General features: G+C 41.3%; 1 protein-coding gene across 4 annotated transcripts in view; it reads left to right on the top strand.

Annotated features, from left to right (window-relative positions):
* The window catches only part of OCLN (occludin), a 64,447-nt gene that overhangs the window by 10,480 nt on the left and 39,587 nt on the right, over positions 1 to 14,380 (top strand). For 3 of the 4 annotated variants that reach the window (XM_031003321.3, XM_031003320.3, XM_031003322.3), the window contains exons 2-4: positions 1,125 to 1,242; positions 6,103 to 6,781; positions 10,913 to 11,074. In XM_031003321.3, coding sequence (XP_030859181.1) covers positions 1,193 to 1,242; positions 6,103 to 6,781; positions 10,913 to 11,074 — 891 coding nt within the window. In that variant the 5' untranslated portion in view covers positions 1,125 to 1,192. Of the gene's footprint in view, positions 1 to 1,124; positions 1,243 to 6,102; positions 6,782 to 10,912; positions 11,075 to 14,380 lie in introns of those variants that run through there. The other variant, XM_055367037.2, reaches the window with a different exon arrangement.

The raw sequence follows: 14,380 nt of genomic DNA, 5'->3' as shown, positions 1-14,380 counted from the left end.
TGACTAATCAACCATGGAGGGTCGTTTTGAGGATGAAAGGAGGATTTTATGTAAAGCACCCAGCACGTCGGTAGGTGTCTGATGAATGTTAGTTTCCTTCCTATCTTCTGTCTCCTAAGCTAGTCCTTCATTGTCGCCTCACACCTAGGTTTGCTGCTGCTGACTCTAGGTGCTCCTTTTTACTGTTGACTTTGTCTTTCAAATCTGGTTCAAATCAAACTTACACCTCCCTTTCCGAGAATCACGAACTGGCTCCCTGTTTCCTACCTGAAGGAAGTGAGACACTCCCACTAGACTTTCAAAGCCCTCCCTTTTCTTACTTATCCTCCATCCACTATATTCTTACTGTAACCTTATTTTAAAAGATGACACCATTCCACCATGCTCCCACTTCACTGTTCCATAAGCTAGCCACCTGTGTATCAGCACCACACCAGCCTGGAAGAGCCAGGACCCCAGCGCTGGCTCTCATACGTCACTCCTACAGGCTCTCCTGGTCTAGTGTAGGCACTTAATAAATGCTTGTTGAGTGAAATTGCTTCTCAAATGTTTAGGAACTTGTGCTGAAGAATTTTAGGACAAAATTTCAGAAAATGACCAATTAATACTATGCATATTGTTTTTTCTCCCCTTGTATAAAAGTTGTGCTCAGTTTTGAAGACTTGGAAAAGGAGATAAGGGAAAAATATCTACAATTCCACCATTTATAGATACATTTTATTATCATTTTTAATGATAAAGGCATTTAACCCATTAGATGGTTACTTTGCATTGAGGAGCTAGTATGTGCTAGTGCGGCTATATGTGCACTTTCATATACATTCTCATTTAATATGAACTTTCAAAAGTAATATGAAATTATATATATTTCAAATTTTTGTACAAAAAATACAGGAATTAGCCAGGCATGGTGGTGTACGTCTGTGGTCCTAGCTACTTGGGAGGCTGAGGTAGGAGGAGTACTTGAGCCTGGGAGATCAAGGCTGCAGTGAGCTGTGATTGGACCACTGCACTCCAGCCTGGGTGACAGGGTGAGACCCTGTCTTGGGGTGGGGGGTGGGATGAAGAAAAGAAAGAAACTGTGAGCTTAGTAGTAATGCCATAACTCTACTTTTGTTGCTTAGATTGGTTTATCTTGGAAGCTAAAGGGCATTGCTCATCCTGAAGATCAGCTGACCATTGACAATCAGCCATGTCATCCAGGCCTCTTGAAAGTCCACCTCCTTACAGGCCCGATGAATTGTAAGTAAATAATTCTTTAGTTATTCTCTTTGAAAAAGTCTATCACATGTAAACAATAAGTATGGTTGAAACTTTAATTTTAAGTGTTTGCTTTTAAAAATAAACTTTTAAGTGTTTGCTTTTAAAAATAAAACGATACGTGTACTTGTAAATTTAAATTGTATCAAAGGGTCTGCACTGAAAACTGAATTTCTCTCAACTTTCAGAGTGACAGTTTGTCTCTGCTAGGACAACTGCTGTCACCTATTGCTAATGTTTGTTTCAAGAGATTGCCAAGGTTTATATTTGTATGTTCCTTTTTGTTTTGTACAAATGATAATGAAGCTTCCATTTAAATGCCTCATTTAGGTGGCCATTGGGAACATATTGTCAGTTTTTGAAAATAACAGCTTTAGGCCGGGTGCGGTGGCTCACGCCTGTAATCCCAGCACCTTGGGAGGCCGAGGCTGGCGGATCACAAGGTCAAGAGATCGAGACCATCCTGGCCAACATGGTGAAATCCCGTCTCTACTAAAAATACAAAAATTAGCTGGCTGTGGTGGCGTGCACCTCTAATCCCAGCTACTTGCCTGTAATCCCAGCTACTTGGGAGGCTGAGGCAGGAGATTCACTTGAACCCAGGAGGTGGAGGTTGCAGTGAGCCGAGATCACGCCACTGCACTCCAGCCTAGAGACAGAGCGAGACTCCGTCTGAAAAAAAGAAAAAAGGCCAGGCCTGGTGGCTCATGCCTGTAATCCCAGCACTTTGGGAGGCCGAGGCGGGTGGATCACTTGAGGTGGGGAGTTTAAGACCATCCTGACCAACGTGGAAAAACCCCCGTCTCTAGTGAAAATACAAAATTAGCCGGGCATGGTGGTGCGTGCCTATAATTGCAGCTATCTGGGAGGCTGAGACAGGAGAATCGCTTGAACCCAGGAGGCAGTGGTTGAGGTGAGCTGAGATGGCACCATTGCACTCCAGCCTGGGCGACAAGAGCAAAACTCTGTCTCAATAAATAAATAAATAAATAAAAATAACAGCTTTATTGAGATATAATTAATATACTTTACAATTTACCGATTTAGAATGGATAGTTTAATGGTTTTTAGTATATTCACAGAGTTGTAGAACCATCACCACAATTAATTTTAGAACATTTCATTACTCTCCAAAGAAACCTACCCATTGGCAGTCACCTCCCAGTTCCATCAGCCCTAAGCAACTATTGGTCTACTTTCTGTCTCTATAGATTTGTCTATTCTGCATATTTTGTATAAATGGAGAAATCACGTAATATGTGGCCTTTTGTAACTGGCTTCTTTCACTTAGCATAATACTTTCCATACTGTCAGTTTTAAGAGTGATTCCTGCCATAATCTAAAACAAGCAATGTTGAGGAGTTTTGGGCTCCTTGGTCATGTGAAGACTTATCAGTGAATTTTTGAATTCCAAATTTGCTATCAAACATTGATAGGGATTTCCTCCCCTAAGTAGTTTGCAGCTTTAACCCTGATAAGTGTAGTGGAGTGTGATATAGGCAAAAACAGTTTCTCCTGCTGTTCTGTCACAACACATCTGTGACCTCTGATCACCAGAATTTGTGGGGATATTTCCCCACCAGCAACCAAGTAATCAGTTCTACAGTGGACAATAGCTGTGTGTCCTCTAATTATCAGTTCAATTCTGACACTGTCAGATAGCATCAGATCACAGGTTCAGACTGCCTCCACTTCACGTAGCAGCCACAAGCTCAGGTTGTGGCCTGTGTTTCTGACCCACCTACAGTAAATCAGGATTCCCACAGTTGTCTCCTTGGGTGCAATTAATTTGCTAAAGTGGCTTGCAGAACTCAGGGAAACAGTACTTACCATTACTGGTTTATTATAAAGGGTATTACAAAAGCCAGGTGTGGTGGTGCATGCCTGTTATCCCAGCTACTCAGAAGGCTGAGGCAGGAGGATTGCTTGAGCCCAGGAGTTTGAGGCCAGCCTGGGCAACATAGGGAAACCTTGTCTTTTAAGAATGAATGAATGAATGAACAAACAAATGATATTACAATGGATGCCAACAAACACCAGATGAAGAGGTGGACAGGGCGAGGTATGTGGGAAGCAGCCCTCCCTGGTTGTGCCACCCTCCAGGAACTTGCACATGTTCAGCTGTCCAGAAGTTCTGTGAATTCGGTCCTTTTGGGTTTTTATGGCAGCTTTATGACATAGGCATGATTGACTAAATCATTGGCCATTGGTGAGCAGTTTAAGCTTCAGCCCCTCTTTCCTGTCCAGAGGGGGTTGGGGCTGAAAAGTTCCAACCCTCTAATCCTAGCTCCCATCCTGAAGCTTCCTAGGGCTGCCAGGAACCTATCATCTCATTAGCATATAAGGGATACTTATCACTTTGGAGAGTCCAAAGATTTTAGGAGTTGTATGCCAGAAAATGGAGATGAAGACTAAATACATATTTTACAATATCACGTGAAGGTTGTGTTCCAGTTCTTTAACCTCCTTACTAGTGCCTAAAACATGGTGGGGACACAAGTTGTTTATGACAATACAGTTTTTAAAACATACTAGAGAATATAGTAATTGAGTAGTGCACCACTAATCTGACACTTATTTTGTGTTGCTTTTGTAAATAATGGTGAACTACAACATACATAAAGAAAAGGACACAGAACATATGTAGGAGATCATGAGGAAAGACCGAGCAAACATACATACTCATCACCCAGGTCAAGAAACAGAACACTTCAAAGTCCTTCCCTGTGTCCTCTGCTTTTCTCTGGAGACCACTGTCCTGACGTATGATCATTACCTGCTTTTATCATTTTATCACCTTGTATATCCTAAACATTTCAGTTTAGTTTTACCTGTTTTATTTATTTATTTTTGAGACAGAGTCTCACTTTGTTGCCCAGGCTGGAGTGCAGTGGCGCAATCTTGGCTCACTGCAACCTCCGCTTCCTGGATTCAAGCAATTCTCCTGCCTCAGCCTCCCAAGTAGCTGGGATTACAGGTAACCACCACAATGCACAACCAATTTTTATGCTTTTAGTAGAGACGGGGTTTCGCCATGTTGGCCAGGCTGGTCTCAAATTCCTGACCTCAGGTGACCCACCCACCTCCTAAAGTGCTCGGATTATAGGTGTGAGCCACCACATCTGGCCAGTTTTACCTGTTTTAAAACTTTATGTAAATATAATAATGCTATATGTATTTTTTCATTTTTTTCAGCATTACCTGTAACTGCATGTATTCATAGTTCATCAGTTTTGGCTTCATAGCACTGTAGAAATATAACATGAGCCATATATGTAATTTTTTTACTTTCATTAAAAATAAAAAGATAATTTTTTTTTTTTTAAGACAGAGTTTTGCTCTTTTTGCTCAGGCTGGAGTGCAATGGCATGGTCTCGGCTTACTGCAACCTCCACCTCCTGGGTTCAAGTGATTCTCCTGCCTCAGCCTCCCAAATAGCTGGGATTACAAGCACACACCACCACGCCCAACTAGTTTTTGTATTTTCAGTAGAGATGGGGTTTCACCAGGATAGCCAGGCCAGTCTCGAACTCCTGACCTCAGGTGATCCACCCGCCTCGGCCTCCCAGAGTGCTGGGATTACAGGCGTGAGCCACCGTGCCCGGCCAAAAGAAGAAATTAATTTTAATATATTTCACTTAATCTTGTATATCTAAAACATGACTTCATCATGTGATTGATGTAAAAAATGAATGATTCAGGAAATATTTTACATTCTTTCTTCATATTATATCTTTGAAATCCATTGTGCATTTTAAAATTTTTTTGCCCTGTCACCCAGGCTGGAGTGCAGTGGGTGTGATCGCAGCTCACTGCAACCTCTGCCTCCTGGGTTCAAGTGATTCTTGATTTTCGTGCCTCAGCCTCCCAAGTAAGTGGGATTACAGGCATGTGTCACCATGCCTGGCTAATTTTTGTATTTTTAGTAGAGATAGGGTTTTACCATGTTCTCCAGGCTGGTCTCAAACTCCTGGCCTCAAGTGATCCGCCCACCTCAGACTCTCCACTGTGCATTTTAACAGCGTATCTCAGTTTGGACTAGCCACATTTCTTTTTTTTTGAGACGGAGTCTTGCTCTGTCACTCAGGGTAGAGTGCAATGGCATGATCTCGGCTCACTGCAACCTCCACCTCCCGGGTTCAAGCAGTTCTCGTGCCTCAGCCTCCTGAGTAGCTGGGATTACAGGCGCATGCCACCATGTCTGGCTAATTTTTGTATTTTTAGTAGAGATGGGGTTTCACCATGTTGGCCAGGCTGGTCTTGAACCCCTGACCTCAAGTGATCCACCCGCCTCGGCCTCCCAAAGTGCTGGGATTACAGACATGAGCCACCGTGCCCAGCTGGACTAGATACATTTCAAGTGTATGATAGACCCAAGTGGCTAGTGGCTGCCACATTGGACAGTATAGCTATGGAGTATTCCATTGTATGGATATATTACAGTTACCCATTCCACCGTAGGTAATTGGTACAATCACTTTGGAAAACAGTTTGATACTGTCTAGTGAAGTTGAAGATATAAAAATATGTGATCCAGAAATTCTCCTGGGTATATACCCTAGAAAAATAAGTACTGTTCTGTACCAGAATACACATTCAAGGATGTTTATAGTTAAACTGTTTACAGTACCCCCAAACAGAGATAACCCAAATGTCTGAGCAGAATGGGTTGTGGCTAGAGGCCAATAATCTTTTGTTTTAACAAGCCCTCCAGGTGATTCCTGTGCACAGATAAGCTTTAGTTTCATTTACCCAATGGTTTAAATTATTCCAAATAAGTTGTGTTCTTTCTGCTTACTACCAAAAAATGCTAACTTGAAATTATTTTCATGTTCATTTCAGCAAACCGAATCATTATGCACCAAGCAATGACATATATGGTGGAGAGATGCATGTTCGACCAATGCTCTCTCAGCCAGCATACTCTTTTTACCCAGAAGATGAAATTCTTCACTTCTACAAATGGACCTCTCCTCCAGGAGTGATTCGGATTCTGTCTATGCTCATTATTGTGATGTGCATTGCCATCTTTGCCTGTGTGGCCTCCACGCTTGCCTGGGACAGAGGCTATGGAACTTCCCTTTTAGGAGGTAGTGTAGGCTACCCTTATGGAGGAAGTGGCTTTGGTAGCTACGGAAGTGGCTATGGCTATGGCTATGGTTATGGCTATGGCTATGGAGGCTATACAGACCCAAGAGCAGCAAAGGGCTTCATGCTGGCCATGGCTGCCTTTTGTTTCATTGCCGCGTTGGTGATCTTTGTTACCAGTGTTATAAGATCTGAAATGTCCAGAACAAGAAGATACTACTTAAGTGTGATAATAGTGAGTGCTATCCTTGGCATCATGGTGTTTATTGCCACAATTGTCTATATAATGGGAGTGAACCCAACTGCTCAGTCTTCTGGATCTCTTTATGGTTCACAAATATATGCCCTCTGCAACCAATTTTATACACCTGCAGCTACTGGACTCTACGTGGATCAGTATTTGTATCACTACTGTGTTGTGGATCCCCAGGAGGTATGAGTGGTGTTTTGGGTTTTTTCTCCGTCTCCTTAGCAGAGGCCTTCAACTTGAGATATGTAATAGAATCACTCTGGAAACTCTTAAAAAATATTGATGACAAGGCTCCACTTCTAATTAAATCTAGGGGAGGGGCTGAGTCTCATTAAGATATAATTAACATACCATGTAATTTGATTACTTAAATAACAATTCAGTGGTTTTTAATATATTCACAGAATTGTGCCACCATCACCACAATCAATTTTAGAACATTTTCACTATCCTAAAAAGAAACTTGTACCCGTTAGTGGTCACTCCTCGTTTCCCTAACCATTCTTAGCCCTAGGCAACCACTAACCCTACATCTATAAATTTGTCTATTCTCTAGGTATTTCATATAAATGGAATCACACAATGTGGTCTTTGTGATGGGCTTCTTTTACGTAGCATAATGTTTTTAAGGTTTACCCATGTCATAGCTTGTGCCATTCCCTCAATCCTTTTTATTGCTAATATTCCAGTGTGTGGATAAACCACATTTTATTTATCAGTTGATAGACATTTGGGCTGTGTCTACATTGGCTATTAAGAATCATGCTAGACTGGGCACGGTGGCTCACGCTTGTGATCCCAGCACTTTGGGAGGCCGAGGTGGGCGGATCATGAGGTCAGGAGATTGCGACCATCCTCGCTAATAAGGTGAAACCCCGTCTCTACTAAAAATACAAAAAAAATTAGCCGGGCATGGTGGCAGGCACCTGTAGTCCCAGCTACTCGGGAGGCTCAGGCAGAAGAAATGGCGTGAACCCGGGAGTCGGAGCTTGCAGTGAGCTGAGATTGCGCCACTGCACTCCAGCCTGAGCGACAGAGCAAGACTCCATCTCAAAAAAAAAGAATCATGCTATAGACATTCTTGTGTACGTTTTTGTGTGAACCTATGTTTTAATGATTTCTTGAGTTGGGTTATACCTAGGGGTGGAATTGCTGGGTCATATGGTGACTCTTTAATCTTTTGGGGAGCTACCAGAGTTTTTCCAAAGAGTTTGCATCATTTTACATTCACACCAGAAATGTATGAAAGTTCCAATTTCTCCACATCCTCACCAACACTTGTTATTGTCTGATTCTAGCCATGCTGATGGGTGAGAAGTGAAGTGGTGCTTTATTGTGATTTTGATTCATATTTTCTTTATAGCTAATGTTATTAGCTGTATAGTCATGTACTTATTGGCCATTTCTCTCTTATCTTTGGAGAAATGGCTATTTAGACTTGTCCATTTTTTTTTTTTTCTTTTTGAGACGGAGTCTTGCTCTATCGCCCAGGCTGGAGTGCAGTGGTGTGATCTTTGCTCACTGTGAGCTACGCCTCCTGGGTTCACACCGTTCTCCTGCCTCAGCCTCCTGAGTAGCTGGGACTATAGGCACCGGCCACCACGCCCAGCTAATTTTTTTTTTTTGTATTTTTAGTAGAGATGGGGTTTCACTGTGTTAGCCACGATGGTCTCTATCTTCTGACCTCGTGATCCACCCGCCTCGGCCTCCAAAGTGCTGGGATTACAGGTGTGAGCCACTGCGCCCGGCCTAGACTTGCCCATGTTTTAATTGGGCTATTTTTGTTGTTTTGTTTTTGAGACAGAGTCTCACTGTCACCCAGGCTGGGGTGCAGTGGTGCAGTCACGGCTCACTGCAGCCTTGACCTCCTGGGCTCAAGTGACCCTCGTACCTCAGTCTCCTGAGTAGCTAGGACCACAGGGGCATGCCACCACACCCGGATAATTTTTTAAAAATTTTTTTGTAGAGACAGGGTCTCACTTTGTTGCCCGGTCTGGGCTGGAACTCCTGGGCTCAAGTGATCCTGCCTTGGCCTTCCAAACCGCTGGGATTATAGGCATCTTTTCACTTTCTTGATGGTGTCCTTTGCATAAAAGCTTTTTAGTTTTGGGCCGGGCATGGTAGCTCACGCCTGTAATCCCAGCACTTTGGAAGGCCAAGGTAGGCGGATCACCTGAGGTCAGGAGTTCGAGACCAGCCTGGCCAACATGGTGAAACTCCATCTCTACTAAAAATAGAAAAATTAGCTGGACATGGTGGCGCGCCTGTAATCCCAGCTACTCAGTAGGCTGAGGCAGGAGAATCACTTGAACCCAGGAGGTGGAGGTTGCAGTGAGCTGAAATTGTGCCACTGCACTCCAGCCTAGACAACAAGAGCAAAACTCTGTCTCAAAAAAAAAAAAAGAAAAAAAAGTTTTTAGTTTTGATGATGTCCAGTTTATTTAATTTTTCTTCTGTTGCTTGTATTTTTGGTGTCATATCTAATGCTTTGCCTAATTCAGGGTCACAAGGATTTACTCCTATGTTTTCTATTATTTAATTTTTCTATAGTTTCATAATTTTAGCTTTTACAGTTAGGTCTGTGATTCATCTTGTGTTAATTTTGGGCATGATGGAAGCAAGGGTTCTGAAAGCTTTCACATGTTTATATGCAGTTGTCTTAGTGTTACTTGTTGAAAGGACTATTCCTCCACTAAGTTTTCTTCATGCCTTTGTCAAAAATGAATTGATCATAAATGTAGACATTTATTTCTGGGCTCTCAGTTCAGTTGCATTAATCATATGTCCTAATGCCAGTACCATACTGTCTTGATTACTGTAACTTTGTAGTAAGTTTTGAAATTGTGGAGTGGGAGTTCTCCAACTTTGTTCTTCAAGACTGTTTTGGCTAGATTCTGGATTCCTTGCATTTCCATATGGATTTTAAGATCAGCATGTCAATTTTGGAAAAAAATGCCAGCTAGGATTTTGAAGGGTTATATTGAATCTGTAGGTTAATTTTGGATGTATTGTCATCTTTACAATTACAAGTCTTCTGATTCGTGAATGTAAGATTCTTTCAATTTATGTAGGTCTTGTTAAACTTCTTTTAATAGTGGTTTATAGTTTTCAGAGTGTAAGTTAGTATGTTTAAAAGCTAAGCAAGTGATTCAAATGTGCAGGTTGGAGTTGAGAAACCTACTTTAGTAACCATAAGTCATACTGATTATATTAATATCTGAAATGTTTCTGAGTTACTAATCTTTTTTCCCTTGTTTTTCCTTTTTTCTTACACTAACTCAGGAGTTCCCATTCCTGAATGAGTCACTCCTTTGGAGTTAGTCCTCTAGTATCTGTCTACCATTATTTAGAAGACTGAAGGTTTTCCCTGCAGATGTAGGTTTTCACAATGCTCGTTGTTGCCATTTAGACATGTCCATGGTAGATAGGGACTGAGGGTTGGTACTCCTATCCTACCACACCCCTATCCCTCTTAGTTCTCTTACTACTTACTCTTTGAAAAATGATGTCACTGTCAAGACAGCTGGAAGGAGAGCCTCTTGTTCCCATTAGCAGACATCCAGGGTAGAGGCCTGATATTTCCCTCAACTTCAAGTGCCTCCCAGGCCAATATACCATTTAATATCCTATCACCACTGGGAGAACTGTTAAGAGTAGGAAGTTTCTTTGTTACAGGGCCCTTTCTAGTAGTATGCAAGACTCCTAAAACAGAGAAACCTGCCAGACCAAATCAATCATTAGTCAATTTGCTATTTATAGCTTGATTAGATCTATGTCTTCATCATTTTTGGTAAGATAGAGATCTATGGACTGAAATTTACATTCAATGTAAAAAGGCTTGCCAAGCATATGTTTTGAACAAGATTACAAGCATGATTGGCTATTTCAAAGCTGTTAATACTTTTGAGAGTAGCATTTTTCAGGCCCTTTAGAAGTATAACAATGATTGAGTTACTTTACTGGCCATTCTTGTAGGTGCACAAAGCTTGGCCCGTAGGTGTACAAGCTTTGGAACTAGTTTTTTACAGCTCTGAAATGAGGGTGATGATTGATAGTTCCTAACATTAGGCATTTTCTGAGGATTGAGTCAAGCAGTATATACGTGTGTGTACATTTGCTGGCCTTAGCCCAGTTAGTGTGGGTTAGGTTTTGTGATATGTCTGAAATGTAACTATTTGCTTCAGTTTTCTATCAATTAAACCACATGGATTTAGTAGGGCCTTAGGTAGATAAGGGTTTTAATAATATGTAGAGGGTGAATTGTGATTAAGCAATTAAAATCTAATTATGCCAATATTTTTCACTCCTTTTTAGGCCATTGCCATTGTACTGGGGTTCATGATTATTGTGGCTTTTGCTTTAATAATTTTCTTTGCTGTGAAAACTCGAAGAAAGATGGACAGGTATGACAAGTCCAATATTTTGTGGGACAAGGAACACATTTATGATGAGCAGCCCCCCAATGTCGAGGAGTGGGTAAGTGTTAAAAAATAACTTTACATCTTTTATTAAAGCCCCAAATTTGTGTCTGAATTTTTAGTGCTTTGTTAAACTTTATTCTTAGAATTAATGTTTGTATATGTTGCAAAAGTTGTTGCATTGGTTTTTACTCAGAATTTTAAGAGGGTGGGCTAAGTGGAAATGGTTTTACTAAAAGGTGAAAATCAGATTTCCATTTTCAAGGAGTGGATCTAGGTTTTGAAAAGAAATGGCTTCTAAAAAAATCATGCAGAAAGAACTTGGCCTTTGCAAAACAGAAACTACTTCTTCGCTCTACTCCCTTTTATTTTTCTGCTTATCATTTTGGAGATAAACAGAAACCATTGCCAAAGGTGCTCTCGTGGGTCAAGATTGGCAAGAGTGTTTTTGGAATAGCAGGTGGCAGGCCTTTTAAACTTTTGACATAGATAACAGCATGACAAACCACAGTGACTAATTCTGAGTTAACATTATGAAATACTTCAGTGAGGCAAAGACAGATTAGAAAAATTTCCTTTTAAAAATATATAGTATTAATCTTACCAAGCTTCCTATAGGATGTGATTTGCTGAAAGCCTGGAAAGTTCCTCTCTTTAAAGATGCCTCCCAAATGAGTGTTAGTAAACTGTTTTTAGAGCTTTTTAGAGGCCAGGTGTGGTGGCTAACACTTGGAATCCCAGCACTTAGGGAGGCCAAGGTGGAAGGATCACTTGAGTCCAGGAGTTTGAGAACAACCTAGGCAACATAATGGGACCCTGTCTCTACAAAAAAAAAAAAAAAAAAAATTAGCTGGGCATGATGATGTACGCCTGTAGTCCCAGCTACTCAGGAGGCTGAGGTGGGAGAATCACTGGAACATGGGAGGTTGAAGCTGCAGTGAGCTGTTATTCTGCCACTGGCACTCTTGCCTGGATGGCAGAGTGAGACCCTGTCTCGGAAAAAAATAAAAATGAAAAGATGTTTGGAGTGAAACTTTTTCTAAGAAATCCTGTTAGGGTCCTGTTAGAAGCCACCTCAGAAACTGACATCACAGGGTTCTTTGAGCAGATTGATTTATTGTCATGAAGGTATGGCCACTGGTTCCCAGGAAGGTTTATTTTGGCCACTGGGAGTGGGGTGGGGAGTGGGCTGGCTAAAGATGGATGCTGGCTGCTGCTAGTCAGGTCTGGGGTAAAGACATTTATATATATATATATATATATATATATATATTTTTTTTTTTTTTTTTTTTTTGAGACGGCTTCTGGCTCTGTCACTCGGGCTGGAGTACAGTGGTGCAATATTGGCTCACTGCAACCTCCGCCTCCCGGGTTCAAGCGATTCTCCTGCCTTGGCCTCCCGAGTAGCTAGGACTATAGGTGCATACCACCATGCCTGACTAATTTTTTTGTATTTTTAGGAGAGATGGGGTTTCACCACGTTGGCCAGGCTGGTCTCGAACTCCTGACCTCAAGTGATCTGCCTGCCTTGGCCTCCCAAAGTGCTGGGATTATAGGCAAGACAATATCTTGAAGGCTTAGCTCTAACATTCTGTAAGTCTGATTTTTAAGGAAATCTAGGAAGATAGATGAAATTTTTTTCTGGTTAATTAACGAGCAAAAATGAAGCAGTCTTAGGAAAGCCAGGAAGGCTGTGGTATGTATTCACCACTGAGACGATAGTTCTTATGTCCCTGCCCTTGACTCGAAGCCCTGTTTTTTTTTCCCTCACTTTAAAGTGTGAAGGTGTTAGGAAGTGTTTTCTTTCGACATTTACCTCCAGGCAAGGCCACTTGTAGCTGGAATAGGACAGGTCTATATTATGAGCTATGAAGTAAATGTTTCGCTGAGAGTTTCTGGGTGTGTTAGTTTTCATTGGCAGTTAGATTTGTTTACTTAAGGTTTCAAGAGGCTTAAAAACAACAAACCCGACTCAAGGGAGACCAATGCCAGTAATATTAGAGTCCCAGTGAACTTTGGCCTCTCATCTGATTTTACTGTCATGAAGGTTTAATCAGTTCTAGTTGCTTTTGATAATTTGGCAAAAGATAGCTATTGTAACTTATGGAGGTGATGATGATTAAGGTGAAAGAACTACTTAGCTTTTAAGAAGGTATTATTTTAATAAAATTCCTCCTTGAACCTCTGGAAATTTGATAGCCTGTGGGTTGTTGCATGTGGACTTCATTGTTTCTTTCTAGTAACAAGTATTTTCATTGTATGTAAAAGAATTGTCTGTTGAATAGCAGATATATGATTTTGCCCAAACTAATGTTTTATGTGATTCTTAACCAGAGGCAAATTCCTCATTTCTTTTCCTCTCCCCTTCAGTTTTTTGAACTGAAATGCCTCAGAAAACCTATTTAAAATAAATTATTTGGAGGTGGTTTAACCACAGGTATTTTGCCTTTCTTTCTATTCTCCCCTCACCTGCCCAAGTTCATGTCGCGGAATTCAATACCACGTTCTCATTCTTCCTTAATTGATGGCAACAGGCAGATGTAGCCTGTTACTCTCATTTCTGCCTGATTAGTTTCACCCTGATAATGTGGCTATCGCTGTGGAATTGTGTCATCCTGCATCTAAACTGTTCACAGTGGAGTAGATTAGGGAGTTTTCTTCCTTTTGGTCGTGAGAAATTAATATCAAAACAATCTCTACTTAAAATAATGGACGGGAATCTAGAATTAACTACTTGCACTAAAGGAGAATTAAAATTTGGGTTTGATTGATTGCAAAGAGCTGAGACAGGTTACTCCCCATATAGCTAATAATGGCTGATTGGGGGGGAAAAGAAAAACTCATGTCTGTAATCCCAGTACTTGCGAGGCCAAGGAGGATCACTTGAGCCCAGGAGTTTAAGACCATCTGGGGCAACAAGGCAAGACCCTATCTCTACAAAAAATTTAAAAAATTAGCCGGACGTGGGCACAGGTGCCTGTAGTCCCAGCTACTTGGGAAGCTGAAGTGGGAGGATTGCTGGAGCCTGGGAGGTCAAGGCTGCAGTGAGGCATGATCTCGACACTGCACTCCAGCCTGGGTGACAGAGTGAGACCCTGTCTCAAAAAAGCAAAACAAAAAATTACTACAGTAACAATTAGCTACTCAATATTAGTTTAATCCCTCCCTACAGATTGGGGTCGGTCTAGAATTTTATTATGTTACTAAATCTTGCTGACTTCCTTCTTGGATTTTTAGCATCTTCAGGATTATAACACGCCTCCTGCCCTCCTACCTCTCAGAGCAGAGGATAGTCAAAAGCTGTGCCTTCAGTGTTTAAAACAAGTTTTATCCCTTTTGTATAATCTGTGAGAAAACTTAAGAG

Source organism: Gorilla gorilla, chromosome 19 (assembly GCF_029281585.2).
Source record: "Gorilla gorilla gorilla isolate KB3781 chromosome 19, NHGRI_mGorGor1-v2.1_pri, whole genome shotgun sequence".
In the NCBI taxonomy this organism is placed as follows: Eukaryota; Metazoa; Chordata; class Mammalia; order Primates; family Hominidae; genus Gorilla; species Gorilla gorilla.
Note: the sequence above shows the minus strand (reverse complement) of the source record. Positions and strands in the feature narration are given on the sequence as shown.